This window comes from Callorhinus ursinus, unplaced genomic scaffold (genome assembly GCF_003265705.2).
Source record: "Callorhinus ursinus isolate GAN/ISIS: 27379988/994484 unplaced genomic scaffold, GSC_fseal_2.0 scaffold30, whole genome shotgun sequence".
NCBI lineage: Eukaryota > Metazoa > Chordata > Mammalia > Carnivora > Otariidae > Callorhinus > Callorhinus ursinus.
The window spans coordinates 7,437,394-7,460,408 of NW_027397092.1; the positions used below are offsets into that span (position 1 = coordinate 7,437,394).

Below are 23,015 nucleotides of genomic sequence, written 5' to 3' on the forward strand. Positions count from 1 at the left end.
CCTGCTGTCATTCTCGTGGGCAGACGCTGTCTCTCTTTCTCTCTTTCAAATAAATAAATAAATAAAAATCTTTTAAAAAAAAAACTTTAGGATCTCACTGTCAAGGGTCAAGTGAAACCTGATTACATTTCTGCTCTGTTTATGCCTTCTTCTAAACAAAAGCAAGGAAGGAAGGGAAGGTGGAGAGAGGGAGGAAGGAGGAACAGTTGTTTCATCCAAGTTCTTGATGGAACCCTGGAGGGATTTAAAGCAAAAGGAAACTGCCCTGATTAAGAAATCATTTCAGATTCCTCCCAAGCTATTTGATTTCACCTATTTTGTTAGTGTTGTATTTCATTTATGATATTCTTCCATTGGATTCAGTCTCTTCTGTTTGAAAACCTGTTAATAAATTAAACCTCTAAAAAATGAGGCAGACGGCAGTGTTGTTCTGTAGAACGGATTGATTGTTCTTCAGTGTGTCGTAGGAAGTGAGCTCAGTGGAAGATAACCTCACAGGAACGAAGTCTATTACACAGAGCTCTGTATGTTTGAGGTTATCTGACAATCAGATCAGAGCAGAGCAAAATAATTTATGTAATATCTTACAGCTTGCGCAGTTCTTCCATATACATTCTTATCTCAGTTGATCTTAGAACCGTGATCTCATGTAGAAAGCATTCATTTGCACATATGTGCACACGTGGGGTGTGTGTGTGGTAATAGTAGTGTCTTCATTTTTCAAATGCAGAAAAGGGGTAGAAAGGTTAAGTAGGCAGTTAATATGTATAGGATGAAAGTTTAAAGCTAGAGAGTTGAAGAATGAAAATTTTGACATTTCCAGGCAGCTGGTGCCAGGATTTCAGGAACTTCTCAATTCAAAACATGTGTTGCATGCAAAGCAATCAGCTAGGCAGTGTGGAAGATCTGAAGGGAATAGGAGACTCAGTATTTTCTAGGGGAATATATAGTCTAGTAGGGAGTAAAAGACAGGTATATTAAACAACTACCATATAAGGGGAAGCAAATTAATATTTGTTAACCTGTGTTAACAGTTGCCGACTCATTAGGTGTTTTATATACATTAGCTTTCTCAGGGAAGATGATAACTGGGACAGGCCCAGAAAGGTCAAAAATATACCTATAGTTAATCATTAGCAGATAGCAGGTCCAAGGTCTAAACCCTGGTCTCTGCCTACAAAACAGAAGTTTAGAAGACAAGGCTGGAATGGGTCCCCTATTTGTTTTTTGTTTGTTTTGTTTTGTTTTTTCAAAGATTTTATTCATTTACTTGACAGAGACACGCAGCGAGAGAGGGAACACAAGCAGGGGGAGTGGGAGAGGGAGAAGCAGCAGGCTTCCCGCCTGAGCAGGGAGCCCAATGTGGGGCTCGATCCCAGGACCCTGGGATTATGACCCGAGCTGAAGGCAGACGCTTAAGGACTGAGCCACCCAGGCACCCCTGGGTCCCCTATTTATAAGATGCCATTTTAGAATCATCGTGTCTCAGGGATTATAAGAGCTCAACAGATGCAGAAACGTCTCCCCTTCAGTGTGGACTCTAAGCCTTAGGTTGTCACAGTTCTTCTGATCCAGCTGAATGGACTGTTTCTTATTACCTCCCTACATGTGTTTAATAAATGCACACATTAATATATCTTTAGGTGAAACCTAGAATTGAAATTAAGTCTAAATATTAAGACTGCTGCTACCAGCATTCTGCCTCTACCAGTTCACTCAGAGTCAGTTTGCTGTAGGTAGCTTTTCACAGGAAGAAACATTGCATGTAAGAGAGCTTTTTCATTTTTAGACTGTTGTTTGTATTCACTTGTACATTCTTAAAATTCTTTTCAGAATTGAACACCAAATGCCTGTGTTCATAAAAAATACCCATATGCCAAAATAAAATTTTTCCATAAAAAGATGAGGTGTTTTCCCCCTTTTTACTTAATTTATTTGAAATGGAAGAAACTGGAGGTGTGTGAAGACCACAGTTTCCTGAGAATTTTCCATGGCAAATGTTGTATCAACGTTAAATAAGGAAAGCTGTGGTTCCTTCATACCCTCTAATATTATGAAGACTTTTTTCCTGCAGGTGTAAAAACTGTTCATAATTAGTCTTCTAAGCTTCAGAATCAGTTTATGTAAATTGCAGATATATGACTACTCAGATTTCTTCTGTAAACCTCCATAACATTTTTCATCTTTCCAGTGAAGTTTATCACATTCTGTCTTGGATGAATTAGTTGTTCATTTGTCTTAACTGTTAAAATTAGAGCAAGATTGTGAGCCTCAAAAGATGGTGTTTGTGTCCTTATGTGTGAGACCATGCCTTCCCATTTATTTAGACATGTTTATATAAGTATAAATATCAGTGAATACAAAGAGGGATAAAGTGAGGAAGGAAGATGGACAGTAGTGAAATAAGGAGGAATAAAGAATTTGAAAGGTCTCATGACAGGTTCTGCTCTGCTTATTCTTGTGAGTTCTTACCCTCTGCCCAGAGACTTAAGCAAACCATAGGCACAGCAGACTGCTGCCGAAACCCAAAGCACAGCCAGAGCTTCAGACCTCTGCCCATTTACTTTACAAGCCTCTTTTTTACACTTATATTTAATTTCTCTCCAAAAAGATTTGAGAGGGGGGCTTAGAGATGAGTCACAAAATGAGAGAAGGTTATCTCAAACAATTTAGAAGAAAACCGCTTGAGAATACTAGACTGAATTCAGAAACCTGTCAGTTCTAGCTTTTGTTCCCAGCTAGCTAGGTAATCTGAAAGTGAAGTCAAGACTGTTAGTCTAATTATTGGATAAAATCATTGGTCTGTATTCCCTTTACCTCTTGTTAAAATTTGAAGTAAAAAAAATGCATTGAATGATTTCAAATTGCTTTGTTAAGAAACAGGTTGAAAATGTTAAATTTGACATTGTCTACTTAAGAGAAATAAAGTTTATTAAAATGATTGCTGTCAGTGGTGCCTGGGTGGCGCAGTCAGTTAAGCGTCTGCCTTCGGCTCAGGTCTTGATCCCAGGGTCCTGGGATTGAACACCGCATTGGGCTCCCTGCTCACTGGAGAGTCTGCTTCTCCCTCTACCTGTGCTTCTCCCCTTGCTTGTGCTCTCTCTCGCTCGCTCTCTCTCAAATAAACTCTTTTAAAAAAACTAAATAAATAAAAAATAAAATGATTGCTGTCATTTATAAAACATTTTTAACTAAGACGTTCTTTAAATCAGACATTTTAAGAAATACATGTGTACCCTTTTTTTATCTTTGAAGAATGAAAACTGAAATCCTTAGTATTTGTAAAGCATGCAACTATGTGTATGCCATTAACAGTTTTTCCCCATTAGAATATTTTTTCTACTCCCCAAATCTTTGCAGATTAGTAACTGACCATCAAGAACAGATTTAAATTAACTAAAAACAACTAGCAATTAAACATCAAACATAAGTTTGAAAGACTAGATGTATCCTAAGAAGATCTGTACAGTGCATTCTATTTGCAAAAATTGCTGGTTAGCAAAGGGAAGAGGCTTAAATTTCTAGGAGTTTCTGCATTCTAACTAGTGTTGCTTTGCTGTTAGCTGCCTGACTTCAGGCAGTTCACTTACTATTTGTCACTCTTGCTTTTTTGTTTTTTGTTTTTTGTTTTTTTCATTTCTCTAATAAACTCTTGCAGGTCAAACATTCTGGTAATGCCTTTTTGACCTGCTTCAAAGGCCTTATTGTAGCAGATGTAAAAATAACAGGGCTTATCCTCTCAGTGTTCAGTTTCATTTTGCCAAAAAATTAAGTGTTTTGTGCACCCTCACATACTCAAGCAAGAGTTTTGTGGCATTTCTATGCTGTATTATCTGTTGATGTTTAAGTATTCTTAAATGACTGACATTTTTCATATTTCAGTATTACAACAATAGTTGTTCTCTAAAATATTTGGTGATGGTATTAGGTAGCCAACTTTAACAAAATTTCCAGTTTATAAAAATTAGAAGCAATAAGGACATGCTGAACTGTGTATTTGCAAATATCATTATGCTGCAAAGTAGGTTTGTCACATATCTATAAGACCACATTATTGTTAAATAGATTGCCAGCTAAATGAATGAGAATTTGAGAAGCTATTTCTTTGTTTTTTGCCTAACAATGCTGATATACTAACGTTAAATATTTTGGTAAAAATTTTTGTATTTTTTGTTTTTAGCTTTACTGAGATATAATTGACATATAACATTGTGTAAGTTTAAGTTATACAACCTGATGGTTTGATCCACATATATATTATGAAAAATAACCATAATAAGGTTAATTATCACATCCATCACCATATATAATTACAATTTTTTGTGGTGAGTGCATTTAAGATGTACTCTCTTAGATGCTTTCAAGTATATAATGAAGTATTGTTGTCTGTAATTACGGTACTGAATATTAGATCTCTAGAACTTACTCTTCTTTTAACTGAACGTATGTACCCTTTGACCGAAATCTTCCCATTTCCTCCACTACCACCCCAGTCTCTGGCAACCAACATTCTGCTCTTGCTTCTGGGAGTTTGTTTTTTTTTTAGATTCCACATACAAGTCATACTATGCAGTATTTGTCTTTCTCTGTCTGTTTCTTTTCAGTCATTGTAATGCCTACCAGATTCATCCATATTGCAGATGGAAAGATTTTCTTCTTTCTCATGGCTAAATAATATTCCATTTGTGTGTGTGTGTGTGTGTGTGTGTGTGTGTGTGTGTGTGTGTGTACATATATATGTTTAATTTATTCACTTCATTTGTCAGTGGACTCTTGGTTGTTTCCATGTCTGGGCTATCATGAATAATACTGCAGTGAGCACAGTATCTCTGAGATTTCCTTTGCTTCGGTGTGTATCTGGAAGTGGGATTGCTTGATCATATGGTGGCTCTAGTTATAATTTGTTGAGGAACCTCATCTTTTTTCCCTAGTGTCTGTCCTAGTCTGCATTCTCACCAGCAGTGCTCCAGGGCTCCCTTCTCTCCATATACTCACCAATACTTGTTAGCTCTTGTTTTTTTTGAGAGTAGCCATTCTAACAAGTGTGAGGTGGTATCTCATTGTGGTTTTGATTTACATTTCCCCAGTGATTAGTAATATTGCACTTCTTCTCATGTACCTGTTGGCCATTTCTTCTTTTGAAAAATATCTGCTCAAGTCCTGTGTCCATTTTTAATCAGATTTTATATTCATTTTGTTTTATTTATTTGATATTGAGTTGTATGAGTTCCTTCCATATTGTGGATATTAGCCCCTTATCTGAGATAACGGTTTGCAAATATTTTCTCTGATTCTGTAGATTGCCTCTTCACTTTGTTGATTGTTTCTTCTGTTTTGCAGTAAATTTGTAGTTTGATGTAGCCCCACTTGTTTACTTTTGCTTTTGTTGCTTGTGCTGTTGGTGTCACATCCAAAAAAACATTACCAAGACCAGTGTCAAGGAATTTTTTTCCCTACGTGTTCTAGGAGTTTTATGGTTTCAGGTCTCACATTTAAGTCTTTTTAGTCCAATTCAAGTTAATTTTTATGAATCGTTTAAGATATGTGTCTAGTTTCATTCTCTGACATATGAATATCCAGTTTTTCTAATACCATTTATTGAGAAGACTGTCTTTTCCCCTTCAAGTATTCTTGGCCCTCTTGTCAAACAGCAGTTTACTGTATATGCATTTGTTTATCCCTGGGCTCTCAATTCTATTCCATTGCTGTGTGTGTCTGTTTTAATGGCAGTGCCATACTGTTTTTATTACTATAGCTTTGTACTGTAGTTTGAAATTAGGAAGCGTAATGCGTCCAGCTTTGTTCTTTCTCAAGATTGCTGTGGCTATTTGGGGTCTTTTGTAGTTCCAACAAATTTGAGGAATTTTTTTTTTTTATTTCTGTGAAAAATGCCATTGTAATTTTGATAAGGATTACATTGAACTTATAGAAAGCTTTGGGTACTATGGATATTTTAACAATATCAGTTTTTCCAATCCATAATCATAAGATATCTTTCTAATTTTTTGTGTCCTCTTCTATTTCTGTCATTAAAGTCTTAGTTTTCAGTGTACAGATCTCTCACTTTCTTTGTTGTATTTATTCCTAAGCATTTTATCGTTTTTGATGGTATTGCTTCTCCATCTCCCTCTGCCTTTTCCCCCATTCATATTCTTGCTCACTCTGCTCTCTCTCCCTCAAATAAATAAAAAGTAATAAAAGTTAAAAAATTACCTTGGGGGGAAATAAGTATTCTTATCAACAAAACACTTTGAACAGAATAATAAAATTTTTATTTACTGATGGCATTTACTGTTTTTTAAAAAAATACAAATTGCATGTAATTACAGAAGTAAAGCTGTGGTATATATAATTCTTCATATTAAATTATTAAGTAATCATACCTGATTAGTAACTACTTAATTGCGCTTATATCTGTATACCTTATAGACTCAAGCCTTTTATGTTCTTTGAACAGTATTGATTCTGTTACATATGGATGCATAAGCTCTGTACTGCACACTCCCATTGTGATGGTACCCCTGGTGTTAGGCAATGCAGTGACCTTTTTAAAAAGTCAGTCTTAACTTCTTGTTAACCTGATATTCTCTTCAAGTAAGTCTTCCATGAAGGTTGCAATATAAAAGCACAGTTATAGGGGAAGACATGTTAACATCCAAGGATAATAACGTCTTCATTTATTAGAGTAATACATAATTTTAGAATTATAAATCCTATTCTAGGACCTTTTTTTAAAAAAATAGAATTTACTGAAGTCGGATCACTGAGTCACAGTTACTCTGGGATATCTTCCAGGGCATTGCTAAGTAAACTCGATGATAAAATGATTCTTAACAAATTATTACTTAAAGTCAGCAATAAACATGCAAGTATTATCAATGGTCTTCTAAACCTTGTTATAACTAAGATGGTGGGATGTAATTAGCTCTGGAAAAAAGAATACACAGCTCATCAGAGCTTTTAGCAAGTTGTCAAAGCAGGGGTTTGGAACAATAGTAGGTATGTTTTTGAAAAATTTTATATGAACACATTTAGCCAAAATATTTGGGATTCCCATAACTTATCTAAAATGTGAAATTAACTCACGCTTAGAACAGTTATTTTCTAATTTATCTGTTTTACAAATATAGATGTTCATATATTGGGGATTATCTCTAAAGTGAGTTATTAGTAGCTACAGGGTGGAAATACAGTGAAAGAAGCAGTTACAGAGTAACAGCTGCTGCTGGAGGTTCTTTTCCCTTGTAATGTGGAGGGAGGGTAGGCTCTTGGGGTGTGTATATTTCTCAGAACTAATTGGTTCTGTTGTCATTGTTTTTACATTTAAGTGTACTGAGATAAGTAAGTCCTGGCAATTAAAACATTCTGCTTTTTCACTGAATACCACATTTTCTCTACTAAGCCAGAATCTCATATTACGTCACCATTCAAGAAAAACAGTCAATGTATTTAAGGCTATTCCTTGTTGCTTTGATTTGGCAACAAAAGTCTGTCCTGATAGTGTTTTCGTTTTGTTTTTTCTAAGACTTTATTTATTTATTTAGAGAGCACATGTGAGGAAGGGTAGGGGTAGAGAGAGAGTGGGAGAGAATCTCAAGCAGACTCCAGTGAAGCACCAAACCCAACACGGGGCTCGATCTCATGACCCCAGTATCATGACCTGAGCCAAAACCAAGAGTCGGACGCTCAACCAACTGAGCCACCCAGGGGTGCCGTTTTTGTTTTAAATTTAACTTCAGAACATCATGAACCTGCTAAAAATTTATTTTTTATTTTTTCCTAATTTTTTAGTTTACCCCCACCAAGGATTCTACTTGCATATTATTAGAGCAGGTGTCACACTTTTTCTGTAAAGTAATTCTATATAATAAATATTTTAGGCTTTGCAGGCCATACATTCTCTGTCATGACTACTCAACTCTGCCGCGGGTCATAGTAGAACTATAGATGGTATGTAAATGAATGAATTTCACTGTGTTTCCTGAAACTTTATTTTAAAAAACAGGCAGCAGGTGAGAACTGGCCCATGAGTCAGTTTGCCAACCACCAGTTTTGAGAATCAAGTACTTCTACAAGACTTGTTTGTGAAAATGACAGTTCTCTATTAGTGCTTCCTGACTTTCAACTTCAGTTGGTTTTCAGGGGATTTACCCCACACATCAATATGTCAATATTAATATATTTTAAGTATTAACTATTGACTTCCTATGGTGGTTTATAAGAATTTATATCTCCTCTTCCAGTCCCTCTGTCATATATGTACCTTCCTTATCACTTCCATCCTCCTAATGCACTTGGGTCAAATTTAGATTAGATGAACATTTAGTGATTCTGTTATTTTGACTACAAGTCATGTAGTGAGTGATTATTATTTTTCCTTTTCTGCACAATATTTCTATTTCCTATAGTTTATTTTTCCTTGTTAGTTTCCTGGTTTCTCTCTAGTGTAATACCAAGCTGCTCTTCAGTTACTGAAGTCTCCTCTCAAGATGTTTAATACACCAGGGATGCGTGGGTGGCTCAATTGGTTAAGCGTCTCACTTCAGCTCAGGTCATGATCTCAGGGTCCTGGGGTCAAGCCCCATGTTGAGCTCCGAGCTCAGGGAGGAGCCTGCTTCTCCCTCTTCTTTTGCCCCTCCCCCAACTCATGCGCCCGTGCTCGCTCTCTCAAATAAATAAAATCTAAAAAAAAAAAAAAAAAGGTGTTTACTACACCAGGTATTCTGAATCTCCTTGTCACCATCCTGAGACTGCCTTCTGCCTATATCTCCCGTTTCTTCTATCCCATACATTCCTCATTCTTTGTATCCTTCTTCATTTTAGTGGAGCTACTACCTTCTAAGGAGAAAGGTTCAAGAGATATTTTTAGTCAGTTGTCTTTGACCTCCAGCTTTGATTCCTGATTTTATTTTTTTTTTTTTTTTTTGGTAATTTTGTTCTCTCTCTGGAAGCATGTAGACTCTAGTGTTCTGATGTGACTCTCAATTTTCATATATCATGTTGGCCTTTTCAGCTTGAAAAATCATGTCCCTCATCAGGGGGTTCTGTGTTAACAGCTTTTAATATACACCCTATAAAACTAAATCATACATATTTGACCTATACGTTCAGCAGCCCATCTTGTTGTGGAGTGACTCAGGATACCAGCACTAGGTTTTCTTCCCAGATTCTCTCACATATCTCCAAGGGAGATAAAATGGGCAAGAAGTCCTACATTGGACTTCAGGAAACCCAGCAAGGTATTGAAACAATGGGTTATCTTAACACTGTACTTAATGAATAGTCTCCAAATGGACTACATTTCTTTTTCTTTTTTTTTTTAATTTGACAGTGAGAGAGGGAACACAGGCAGGGGAAGTGGGAAAGGGAGAAGCAGGCTTCCCAGCTGAGCAGGGAGCCCGACATGGGGCTCCATCCTAGGACCCTGGGATGACCGGAGCCGAAGGCAGACACTTAATGACTGAGCCACCCAGGCGCCCCTGGACTACATTTCTTGGACAAGACTGAACAGAGGCAATATCTAAGAGCCTAAGAGAATCAAAGTTTATAGTTACCCTAAGGCTGCTATAGCAAAGTACCACAAACTAGGTGCTTTAAAACAACAAAATTGTATGCTGTCATGTTTCAGGAGGCTAGAAATCTGAAATCAAGGTGACAGTAGTGCTAAGATCCTTCAAAGTTTCTAGGGAAGAACCCTTCCTTGCTTCTTCCAGCTTGGGTGAACTATGGCCTGTGGCCTTCCTTGGCCTGTGGCAGGATAACTGCAATCTCTCCCTCAGCCTTCTTCCCTCTCTCTGTGCCTCTATCCAAATGTCTCCCTTATGAGGACATCGGTCATATTAGATTGAGGGCCACCCTAACGTAGCATATTCACCTTTTAATTATATCTGCAAAGACCCTGATTCCAAATAAGGTCACATTCTGAGTTTGTAGTTGGACATAAATTTTAGAGGGATGTTTTTCAATTCAATACACAGGTAATTAGACCACAGATATAATTTAGAAAAGTTATTCTCTGGGTAACATTGCCTAGATAAGTCCTCCAAACACAGTAAACTTCAGAGAGCCATCATCTTGCATTTACTAATGTCCTCATATGTTTGTTTTACTAGGGGGGAAAAAAACTTTATAGTGGGCTATTAACAGTGAAAGATAATTTAAAATAAAGACATTTGAAGCTCACAGCTCTATTTTGACACACAATGAAATGTATCCATTTGCCTTATGGGATGTTTATTGAATGCAAACTCTTCCCAGTTACTGTTCCAAGCCCTAGGTCTATAGCAATGAGGAAAACAGAGCCCCTGCCTCACAGATGGGAAAATATCTACGCTGGCATGCAATGTTAAGTGATAAGTAAATAAAGAGTTATAGGAAGTGTTGTTCAGATAACATTTGAGCAGATATGTGAATAATAAGAGATGGTCAGTCATGCATATATTTGGGAGTACAGTATTCCAGGAAAAGAAGAGCTTACAAAGGAATAGCCTAAGCCTCAGAAGGCAGTAAAGCTTAAAGAACAGATAGTGGCATAGCGTGATCTGGCTACCTTTGTAAAAACTCACTGTGATGCTCTCTGGAAACTCAGGGGTAGGGGAGCAAGTGACCAGGTTTGAGTGTATTACATTGGTGCTGCGGGTGAGACATGTTGTTGAATTGGTCAAAAGTACTAAGAGTAGAAATGGTGAGAAGTGACTGGTCCTGAATATATTTTGCATTTAGAACCACAAGATTGCTTAAAGGACTAATTGTGAGCTGTGAAGGAAGGAGAAGTGTGATAGAAGAATTCTTAAAGTTTTAGTCCTGAGCAACCAACAAAAGTGGAATTATATATAATAAGACAGGAAAGACTGAAGAAGTAAGTTTGAGAAGGATATCAGAGAATTCTCGGGGCACCTGGTGGGTGGCTCAGTAGGTAAAGCATCCAACTCTTGATCTCAGCTCAGGTCTAAATCTCTGGGGCATGAGTTCAAGCCCCATGTTGGGCTCCACACCAGGGATGGAGCCTACTTTAAAAAAAAAGAAAAAAAAAATTCTCTTTTAATACGTCAAGTAGGAGGTTCATATATGAGTCTTGAGCTCAAGTTAGAGTAGCAGTTAGATATTTGGATATGTATTAGAAGATATTTAAGGAAATTATCCCAAATCATGAATTATCTAAATTCGTAAGTATATTAAATATATAATCAGCTCTAACTCAGTCATCATCAAATATTTATGAAGTGTTGGCTCTTAGACAAGCAGTGGTAGAAGGTTCCGAAAATACAGTAGAGATACTAGACTTTCAAAATACAAATATTTAGCATCAGATAGTTTTTACATCTCTATTAACTGGAATTTCAAACATTACAGTAGTTATAAATTGTATCACCCAGCTTAGCACTAACATGTTATTTGATTCATACTAATTTAGTCTTTAAAAAGATCTAGATCTAGATCTTTTAACCTCTTTGAAAGCAGAAGCTATATTGCATTTTTTTAATAACACACAGGATGCCTCCCAGAGTTCTGGTAAGATATTAAGTCCCCAAAGGGATTTGTTAGTTGATTACATAATAATTTTATTTGTTTCGGGGGCGGTTGTATTTTGTCATCTTGAGTTTTATTTTTCTTTATTATAGATTATCCAGGTGACTTATCTAGAGAATACTAACAAATTCCTGTTTCCTAACTCTCATTTTTAAAAATTATTTAAAAATTACATTTTCTTTTATTCACTTCTTAATAGTACTATATTTTTCTTATTCATTCCCATGTTTGTTGTTTCAATTTGCAGCCTGATTCTACTGCAACTGAAAGAGCAGTTGCCAGACTAGCGATGCATCCGCTTCTGAAGAAAAAAATAGATGTGCTGAAAGGTATGTATTAAATGACTTTTAAGCCATGTACTTAAGTGCACTTATGTATAAGATTTTGAATAAATGGCTTTTCACTTATTTCTTTGGGGTTTTTGTTTATTTGTTTTGAGGACCTTTTATAAATATCTCCTTCATATATTTTAAATGTGGGAAGGTACCTGAAAATTTGAAAGTTATCTGATGTCTAATTAAATCTGTATTTTTTCCTAAATTCTAATATATGAATACATTTATGTTTCTATATAATGTATTCATGGTAATACTGAATACAATTGATTTGCTAAATATTGGTGTAATTCATAGTATCACTTTTGATGTTGCTACTTAGTCACATAATTTTCATTTATGTGTATATTATAAACTGTGCTTAAAGAATTAAATGTTACTGTCACAGATTATAATATATTTATTTTTATGTCTGAAAACACAGTTTATAGTGCACCACAATCATATCAATACATTATTGCTAAAGAAATTAAAGTTGCCATTTTATTTTATTTATTTGTATTCAGTGATGTTTTTGCTATTTTTAATAGCTCCAGGGCCTGAAAGGATGGTTAATTTTAAGAGTTTTAAATTGAATACTTCTAACCATTTCTTCCGAGTTTGGTTTTTAAAGTCAGTGAAGTTGTGACCCGTGATACATACTTAACATAATTGTGGTTGTTCTCTTAAGTGTTTCCAAATAATTTAAGAAATACTGTACTGAAGTGATGTTTTATATATTTGTTTTAATGATGAAACAGATCATGTGCTTTTCTGTTGTAGCTGCTGTCAGAGCCTTTAAAGATGCAAGACAAAATGTTGTTGAAGTTAAATCATCAGAGAATGCTTCAGAAGAAAATCATTCCAAGGACACTTTGTGTTCAAATGATGATGCCAATAAGTTACAGCATGAAGGAACTATTATCAGTGAGCAAAAAGAGAAAGAAGCCAAAATATTGGCAAAGAAACCAGTAAATTCAAAAGAAAAAAGAACCAAGGTGGAACATGGACCCAATGCTGTAGACATTCCAAATTCTCCATCAAAGCCTTCTGAAAAGGCTGATGTAGTTTCTTCTGAGCCCCAGAAGACACCTGCTGACCCAAAAATGAAAACCTTAAGTAAAACCAAAAAAGAGAAAGAGTCCAGTAGCTCCCTTGATGGTAACAGTGATGGAGAAGAATCACAAGAAGAAAAGGAGTATTTTGATGATAGCACAGAGGAAAGGTTTTACAAACAGTCCTCCATGTCTGAGGATAGTGACAGTGGGGATGACTTCTTCATTGGGAAAGTCAGACGGACACGAAAGAAGGAAAGTACTTGCCATTCTTTGATTAAGGAACAGATGCCCCCCAAAAAAGTGTTACCTCAGGAAGATCTACTTGAAACCCATCAGAGTATAAGAAATGACATAAACAAGCCAAGTACAGAATCAAGGAAGTTTGAGTCAGTGTTTTTCCATTCTTTATCTGGATCTAAAAGCTCTAGAAGGTAAGAGTAATTTTTTCTATCCTGAAGTAATTATTCTTAATTTTTTTGAAGATGTGAAATATCTGCACATCCTAGCAATGACAGAAGAGAATCTCTCCCATATGTACATGTAGTTTATACAGCACATCCTGTGCTTAGACTTGGCCCTTTCCAACCTTATACTCGGATAATATATGAAAATACACAGACAACAGTGCCACATCAATCCTGTAGCCAAATAATTTGTCTAGCTAATTTCAGTTTATCCCTTCAATTGTCAAAGTTTCCAGACTTTGAGTTCGCTTTTGGTGAAAACCTTATCAAAATGTCTCATGTCTTACTCTTTAAACAGAACTTTCTGAAAAGAATGGTGGTGTTTTTTTTTTCTTTTCTTAATAACCGAGGGCCATATTGTAAACCTCAGTCATTTTCTTGTGCATTGCTATTTCAGTATATACAGCTGTTTGCTCTAACTCCGAGTTCCTCCAGATTCCTTTATATCAGATAATATTGCTGTCTGTGTCCCTGCTGTTAACCACCACCTTTCACAGCTCTTCTGTTACACATCAATAAGTTTCATTTCATTTGTAATTCTAATCTGAGAGGGAATAACTTCACATTTTAGGATAAATATCATGGTTAGCTAATTTCTTCAGTAATAGCTACCTTCTTCAGGAAACTGTTTTCTATTTATATATAAGTCAGGGATAATTTTTAATAGAATAGAAACACATGATGTAAACATTTTCCAAAGAAGTAGGAGTATGGAAAAGACACAAACCATATTTGAGACCTTGAAATTAATTAAAATATTTTTTATATCTCCCAAACTTGCTCCAGAAGGCTCCATTTTTTTTCCTCACTTGAGAATAATACACTATTATGCTTTCCATCTCCCACAAAATGGTTTTGTGTAATATGTGACTCATTCCGCCTTTAAGAAGACTTTTGAAATTCTTTATCTGGATAGTCCTCAAGAGTAGACACAAGTAACCAAAATAGGATATTTTACAACCAGAAGTCCCTGTGGGGGGGGGTAAGAGGGAAACTCCCATGTTTCTGCAGTATCATTGGGAGTCTCACAAACTTTGATACAGCTAAAACTAGGGGTTTTATCATTTTTTTGTTGATTGCTGGTGGGATGAGGGAGTACAATAGTCCTTTGAGTGGGTTTTTTTTTTTTTTGCCTCTTTTTTTTTATTATGTGATGTTAATCACCATACATTACGTTATTAGTTTTGGATGTAGTGTTCCATGGATCATTGTTTGCATATAACACCCAGTGCTCCACGCAGAACGTGCCCTCTTTAATACCCATCACCAGGCTAACCCATCCTCCCACCCCCCTCCCCTCTAGAACCCTCAGTTTGTTTTTCAGAGTCCATAGTCTCTCATGGTTCGTCTCCCCCTCTGATTTCCCCCCCCTTCATCCTTTGAGTGAGTTTTATCCCTAGTTTTTTTTTAACGTTACCTTCTTAAGGTCAGTTATCTTTTTTAAGTCCTAATGGTCTTTTTCTTCTTTTAGAAATTACAGAGAACAGGCTCCAAAAAGCAAAACCCCAGGTATGTATTAATGGCTACCTGACCTTGATATGAAATTGACTAATGCTTTGCCAGAGTAGAAGAATGAAAAGTTCTGGTTATTTAATAGCCTGAATGAAATATGTACCCACAGGAAGGGGACAAGAAGATCTTTCAATTATCAGGATAATTTTTAAATTTTGTTTGTTTGTTTTTACCTATCGCTACCAGGATGAAAGATACAAGCAAAACTTAACAGGAAATACTGGGTCTATTTGTTTTTTTTGAACTGAATAAACTAGTACATTCTTCAAATCTTAAGTATAACTTTAAGTTATATCTTAGTCGGCATCATGCCATTAAACATTCAGTAACTAGTATGTCACTTTCTAGGTTCAGAGTAAAATCAAAGTATTTTCACATTAATTCATAACAAATCAAGTTACATATATTTGGGTAGGCTGACTTCTGTACATAATTCCAAACTCTAACTGGCTTAAAATAATAAAAATATATTTTTCAAGCACATCACAGTCCACTGTGAGATGGCAGAGGGGCTGTGTTTCATATAGTAATTCAGGAATCAGGCACCTTTCATCTTTTGGTTCCTTCCTCCTGCAGTTTCCAGATACTCCTCCAGAAAGGAAGAGTACATGGACAGTTTTGCAGGAAGTTTTCATGGGCCAGATCTGAAAGTGGCAGGAATCAGTTCTCACATTTCATTAGCCAGGATTCAATTATATGACGCCATCTAGCCACAGGGGAGCTAAGAAATTCAATCTAACTGTGTGGTTAAAAGGAAAAAGGAAGTAGAATTTCTTAAACATGTAACTCTCTGCCAGTGACTATCCTTTCTCTCACCAGGCACTCATTTCACTGTCCCTCCCCCACACAGAGCACACTTTATCTCCTTCCCAAGGAAGCCAGCTCAGAGCCCCACCCAGTCTCTGCATCCAAGCTCAAAGCCCAGTATCATCCACCAGTGATGCGGTCCTTTCTTTCCATCCGGTCTCATGGATGTGACTGCTCAAAATTTGATGGCCTGGGCACTGAAAGACAGACTGCCTGTCCCCAGCTCAAACCAAATATTTAGTGGCAGATCAGGGACAAGGTAACCATAATACAAACTCCCAGTCCATTAAGGGAAAATTGGGAGGCACATAACATGTCTATCTAGAGGAACTTTTTTATCCATTGTTCTTCATGTTTTCTCACTTGAGTTCTGGCCACATCTGAAGTGGACATTAATTTCCTTGGGAGTTGCCCCAAGTGACTGGTAAAAACACATGGTCCTGAAGACAGTTCAAAGTCTTTAACATTCAAGAGAGAGTTTTTCAGCCCAGACACAGGATTTCTTCCACAACAGAGGTCTCTCAGAAATGTAGTGGATTTCTGACTTCTTGGTTTCCATTTAGTCCATCCATTTCCATTTAGTCCATCCATGAGCTAGTCACCATACCAACAATTTTCCCCCTAGAGCTAGTTCTCAAACTTGCCTTCTTTATGTTTGAGGGTATTTTTTCCCACCCCCACCATCATTCAGTGTCTGCTGTGTTAAGATTCTCAGGTCTGGTTGAGAAGACCATACTTGACTCGTAACTCTGCTCCGGGGCTGAATCTCCATAGACCTTTCCTGCTTAAAATGTTTCTTAGTCTTGTGTCTTACCGTTTGAAGTCCAGAGGCTTTTCTAAACCTTAGTTCTCAAATATCTGGACACTCTGTTCCCTTTAGTTTCTGCCTGTGAGCTGGCAAGTTCTTTTCCTGTTTTGTAGTCCATTGCCAAAGAGCCATCAGTACGCTAATTTTTTTATTCTTTCCACCCACTTACCCTGGTGCTGCAAACTCCATAGGCCCGTAGCCTGCTTCCCAAGTTCTCAACTGGCCACAGTTTTACCCGCTTCCTTGGCATAAGAAGCACGCGTACTTTGCAAACTAAGGCGTCCACTTCCTTACTACCTACCACTAAACTGCAAAGCCACTGCCAAATTTGTCTGCTGTTTTAATGGCTGTATCCTCCTTCCGAGTACCACCGTGGTGTTTGTAGTAGACCGCCTGCTGTAACAACTGCCACATCGTGCTGATTCATTTCTCGTTCATCACCGCCTCTGCGCTGCTTGTACTCTTCTTCCTTCTTGTGCCTCTACGAGTTCGCTGTGCTCCCTGTGGGCAGAGAGAGAGGGTGAAAGGATCAAGTGTGAGATGTTTATGGTCAGGCCATTTGTTCTTAATGCCATTGGCTATAACTCAGTTATATGCCTCATCTAACTGTAGTCAGGATGGGCAATGCATCCAGCTTGTGCACCTAGCCGGAAAAGAAAACTAGGTCTGGCAGACACATGGCAATCTGCCTCACTGACCTTATATTCATAAGCAGGAGAACTGTAAACTTGAGGCACTCCCACATTTTCCCTGGGAGGAGACCCAAGTGATGAAAGCGTTTTTGTTTTTTGCTTAGCTTATATATTTATAGTATTTAGTATATCAGTTTGTTTACAGATATCAATTTATTTTCCATGGTTATATAAAGTATATATTATTTTAAATACTGCCTTATTTAAATCAGTTTTATATGTAACAGTTTAATTTAACATTTAAATTCTTGGTTCTTCATTACTAGAGCCATCCTGAGTATTATATTGGGTTTTTAGACCACGTGTGATTTGTACAAGATTCAGGACGTGTTGCATTCTTTGTACAGTAATATTTCGGAAATGTTAGCCCAAACTCTGTGCATTTGTTTGTGTAACGTTATGACATTTGCTTTTTAAGAAGATCTTTAAAAGGCTTTTGACAGTGAAATGTCTAACTCATAGTAGAGAAGGTACGCATCTCTAAGACTACTTCAAAAAAAAAAAAAATCTGTGTTAAATTTTTGTCTCCCTTTGTTTTCCCCCTGATTCCATAAACATGCATTGATTCATGTGTTTTCTGGCTGGTGTGTCTCTCCCAAACACTACCTTATTGTTCAGAATAACATAGTTTAAAGTATCTTATAAGAGGCTGTAAGGTCTAGCAACAATTTGCCACCCTTTTATCTGGTGGATAATTTTATGATTGGAAAAGAACCTTGTCTTATATTTGAGTAAATTCAGTAATTTATTTTATAATAATTTTATGTTCAGTAATAGAAGGGAGTAGAATCAATTAGTAGCCCTTTAAAAATACATCTCTCCCATCAACGTTGTCAAATCCAATAACTTAGTAAATTCCTGTGAATTTTCTGGCTACATCGGCTCCATATACAGTTATCTTAAACCAATGATATTCCTTTGAAAATAGAAGATGCTCTTTTGGGATTCTTTTGGCTTTCCATGTTGTCTGCATTCTTTCCTTTCTTATTGCCAATGTAAATAAGACAGCACAACATATATTAGGAGACAAAACAATTTGCATCTGTTTAAAAGATTAGAAAAAAAAGATAAAAGATTAGAAAGCATGTGTCCCAGAATTGCCTGTTGATGTGTATATTTCAATTTCACACTGTTCCCTGTTGGACTTAGATTTTAAACTGTAACGTATTCTGTTTAAGTAAAACTAAATTCCTTCCTTAAATACTGATGTGAGAAAATGAAATCTCTTTCTCTTATACGTTATGTAGGTATATGGTTATTTCTCACTATTTTTGCTTTCTCCTCCCAGGTTTTCAGCAAAATGAACCTCAGCTCAAGAATCTGTTTAATAAGAGTGCACAAAGAGGACTTCAAAGTACAAAACAGCAATCACAGCTGCCTCTTCATCCTTCGTGGGAAGCAAGCAAGAGGCGAAAAGAGCAGCAATCTAAAATTGCTGTGTTTCAGGGGAAAAAAATTACGTTTGATGATTGATTAGTATAGTACCTCTTTTTGTGAACCAGTCCATTATTAAAGTTATGTTTACATAAGCCTACCACAAATCAAGTACATACTTAAATTGATTTTAAATAATATACCCACGCTGTTCCCTCTGTGAAAAAATTTTGAAATAACTGTCTCAGACTTCCTCATTTGTGCTTATGAAGGGTATTTCACAGGTTTAACTCTGTCTTGCTTTGAAAATAAATTTTGAGAAGATACATTAAAATAATAATGGAAAATATGAGGAAATTATAGTTATTTAAAAGAGATCACCTTTGCTAAAAGTTATTCTTAGCAAAACTAAGATAGTAACTTTTATATGGGTATAGAGATAATAAATTAACAAATATTAATTTTTATTATATTTTTAATCATTTGTGATCTAGTTTTTGTTTTAAAATAGATTCAAGGGCAGTTTTTCATTTCTGAATTATACCTATTCTTTAGGCAACATACATGTTTAAATGTAGCACCACAACCAATAATTTGTTATATATCTCACTGCATAGAAATATTTATTTAAATCAAGAATGTTTAACATGTAGTTACTTGACCATGCTCTTTTATGGAAACATTTTTTTGTGGAATTGTGGATTAGAATTCAAAAGGATAAACTCTGAAGGAGGTGTGATTGAAGAAGCATTTCCAGATAACTGAGTGCAGTGATAAGATGACTCGAAGGAACTACTCTGTGGAGTACTGTTAATTTCAAAGGAAAACAGGATTTTAAAAATCCTTTCAAATGTTTCACTTTCGCTTCTCTGGAAGAAATTAAAGATTCTTGGTTAACTAAGTAAAGATAACTAAATTCCATCTTCCTGTTAATGGCAGGGAAGGCCCCCTGGTTTGCAGGAATTCATAAGCTCTGGAGAGTCATTTCTATCATTTTCAAGAGCTTAAGAATTTAGATAACTAAAGCAATGGAATTCAAGAGATTATACAGAAAAAATTATTTTTGCTATGTTGAAAGCAAAATTTGTTTTTTCTCCTTTTGTCTTTTAAATTTTTATTTGGACATGTCAATTACGCAAAATTAAAATTAATTTCAATGAAATTTTAATTATGAAAAATTATTACAGGAAAAGTGAAAGAAAAATGTCTCCATGGCTACCCAGATTTAGCCAAACTGCGAGGTTGAGAGCAGTGTCCTCCAGGCTACCAAGTCTGGCCAAGACTTCTTACCCTACCACAAGAAGTTAGGGTCCAGCTACAGAGTTAGAGGGAAGAGCTCCCACAAGACCACTGTCACTTCTGACACCAGCTGCAGGTTTGGAGATGGAGTTGGGTGGGTTCCCCAAACACCCTCAGGTTCAAAAATTTGCTAGAAAATCTCCCAGAACTTACTGAAACCTATTTATATACACACATGGAACCTACTGACAGTCATTGTTTATTACAGGGAAAGGGTACAAATTAAAACCTGTCAGAGGAAGAGATGCACAGGACCATGTCTGTTAGGGTTCTAACACAAAGCTTCTGTTGTCCTCAGGACACATTACCGTCCTGGCATCAATGTGCATAGAGTATTGCCAGTCTCAGAAGCTCACTGAAGCTTTGGTGTGTAGATTTTTTGTTGTGTCTGCAATATATAAGCATAAGCAGTTGATTGCCCAAATGATTGTTCCAGATGACTGATACCACATGACCCCAAATTCCCCATCCTCAGTTCCATGGTTTGTTTTTTTTAGTGTAGCTAACTGCTGCCCTAAACAAACATACCTGTATCAGGTATTACCTAGATGCCTCCAAGAAACCAAAGGCAAGGCAATTCTCGGGCAAAGCCAAGTTCTTTGCCACACAATATCCTTCACCCAGGTTCTCCAGTCGATAACACTTTATTGCATTAGCTTTATCCTTCGCTCTCATCCTTCTACCCCTCCTCTCCTCCTCCTCCTCTTCTTCCTCCTGCTCTTCTCTTTTCCCCCCTCTCTGCCCTTGTTTTTGTTGTAATATTACATATGCCTTATCATGTTCAGGTTTTTCCTCTACTTCCTTGAACATATGGAATATTAATAGCTGTTTTAATGATCTTGTCTGCAGTGGTTCTCCATTTGGGGCAGTTTTACCTTTAGGGAACATTCGGCAATGTCTGCAGACATTTTTGTGTCACATCTAATAATGGATCTAGGCCAGGGACGCTACTAAACATTCTACATCATATACAACAAAGAATTATCAAGTGCGAAGTGTCAACAGTGCTGAGATTGAGAAAGCCCGGCCTAGGGCTCATTTGGCTCCAGAGACATTACCATTCTAAGCACTCTGCCTAATGGTTTTTCTACTAGCAAATCTTTCTTTTACATCTGGTGAGATGAGAACAAAAACTATACCTGACCCAGTGTTAAGTTGCTTCACAAACTCCTTTCTAGTGAATTTTTTCCCTGGCCTTGGTAGATTCCTCATACACATTGCACAGATTAGTCTTATGCCGTAGATTTTAGGGGATCATTCCAAAGATCTCCAGAGCACTTCTTTCTGTTCATCTCATCCTGTTTTGTATTTTGCGTCACAAATTCTAGTCACCGTAGCCTATGCAAACCCTGAATTCTGTCTCCAGGAAGGCCACTGAGTTATCTGGAATTCCTTCCCCCTGTGTAGTGTAGTTTGGAAACTTCATGCAATGAGCTAAAGCACTCAGCTGGTTTGTTTTCACTCTCAGGTATTACTATGCTGTACTGCTTTTTGTCCATTGTCTGAAAACCTAAGTCATATTTTTTCCAGTGTTCTAGTTCTTTAATGTAGAATGGCAAATCTGATTCCTGTTACTACAGAAGTAGAAATCCATTATTTATTTTCATGTTCAAATTGTCCTTAATTTGGCCAGTGGGAGCCTACTCAGGCTGTGTCTTGTGTCCTTTTCCCATCTAACAATAAGAAAGATGGTTCCCATTATCCACAAAACCCTAGAATACAGTTTCAGAGTTGCTAACTGATGCCTCCGCAAAATAAAAGTCTACTAGCCGAAGTTCAGTATGTCTAGAGTTCTTTTTTCTTTTGCTTGAAGACCTATGGTCTCAAAACTAAGTTTGAAAGTTGCCTGGGATGGTGTCAGCAAAAATGATGGAGTAAAGATGTACAGAAATTATTTTCCCCATGAAAAGCACTGAGAAAACTGTCTATGTTACCAGAATCAACTTTTTTAGAACTATGGAGTTAACCACAGGTTTACTACAATCCAGGGAGTATTTTTCAAGAAAAATGGATGAATCTTGATAGGAACAGTAATCTTTGTGACATTTTAACTTTCCCTATTTGCATCTTTCACTCCTCAGATCCATGATAGTTTTGAAAACCAACAGCCAACAATCACAGTGAAAACCAGCAGCCTGGCAGCCACTAGGAGAAACAGAACAGGGTTGGAGCTTCTTCAACGATATATTCACTGAGAATTGTCGTTATTTGACAAATACGGTAGTTCACTGGAAGACCCCACTTGACTAAGAATTTGCTCAGTGCGAAAGCCTTTTTCCTGATACCACTTTTCAGAAACACTCAGAGGTGATTGTTTAACTGTGATCACAGTTGCTTGAGGCAGTGAGTAACAGTTGAGGCAAACAAATTTGTCAAAAAGCTTAAAAGGAAATCTGGAGAATTCAGTATCTCTAGGGACTTCGAGGAGTTCTGACGTATTTCTTGGAATTAAGCAAGTCATGTGCTGCTTGCGTAGTGCTGTGTGTATATTCAGGGAAGAGCTGAGAAGGCCCTAAACTGACCCTTCTAGCTGACCTTGAGGTTCTGCTCAGGCAGGAAATGAAGGCTCAGGTGGAATTGTCAACTTCCTGGCTGTGTTGAAGGTGTGCCCCAGCACACACACACACACACACACACTCACACACACTCACACACACACAGTCTCTTAGCAAAATCACAGTAGTATTCCAAGCAAGGAAGTCCGTCTAGTTTTTAGTGTACCACTAAACTAATGAAGCAGAAACTTTAATGGCCACACTCAACAAAGAATATAGACTTCACAAGTTCAAAAAAGTCCACTAAACAACAACAAAAAACAATAACAAGCCCTAGGGAGGGGGGAGTATCTGCTTTTTAGATTTTCACCATTGTAATATATTACTTAAAATGACCAGTTTTCAATAAAATGCTAAGACATATGCAGAAACAAACTATGCCCCATATACAGGGAAGAAGAAAAACAAACTGTCCCCAAAGAGGTCCAGACTTTGGATTTACTCAACAAAGACATTAAATAAGCTATTTTGAGAATATGTGCAAAGAACTAACAGAAGCAAAGTTTAAAGAACTAAAAGAAAGTCTGATAACAGTGCCTCACCATATAGAGAATATCAGTAATGAAATAGAAATTATAAGGAAGAGACAAAAAGAAATTTAGG

The 23,015-nt window shown here is 36.8% G+C and overlaps 1 protein-coding gene across 1 annotated transcript in view; it reads left to right on the forward strand.

Annotated features, from left to right (window-relative positions):
• Positions 1-21,631, forward strand: part of SRFBP1 (serum response factor binding protein 1) — a 63,182-nt gene extending 41,551 nt beyond the window's left edge. The window contains exons 5-8 of the mRNA XM_025860880.2: positions 11,777-11,858; positions 12,627-13,332; positions 14,837-14,874; positions 18,473-21,631. Coding sequence (XP_025716665.1) covers positions 11,777-11,858; positions 12,627-13,332; positions 14,837-14,874; positions 18,473-18,657 — 1,011 coding nt within the window. The 3' untranslated portion in view covers positions 18,658-21,631. The remainder of the gene's footprint in view (positions 1-11,776; positions 11,859-12,626; positions 13,333-14,836; positions 14,875-18,472) is intronic.
• The last annotated feature ends 1,384 nt before the right edge of the window (positions 21,632-23,015 follow it).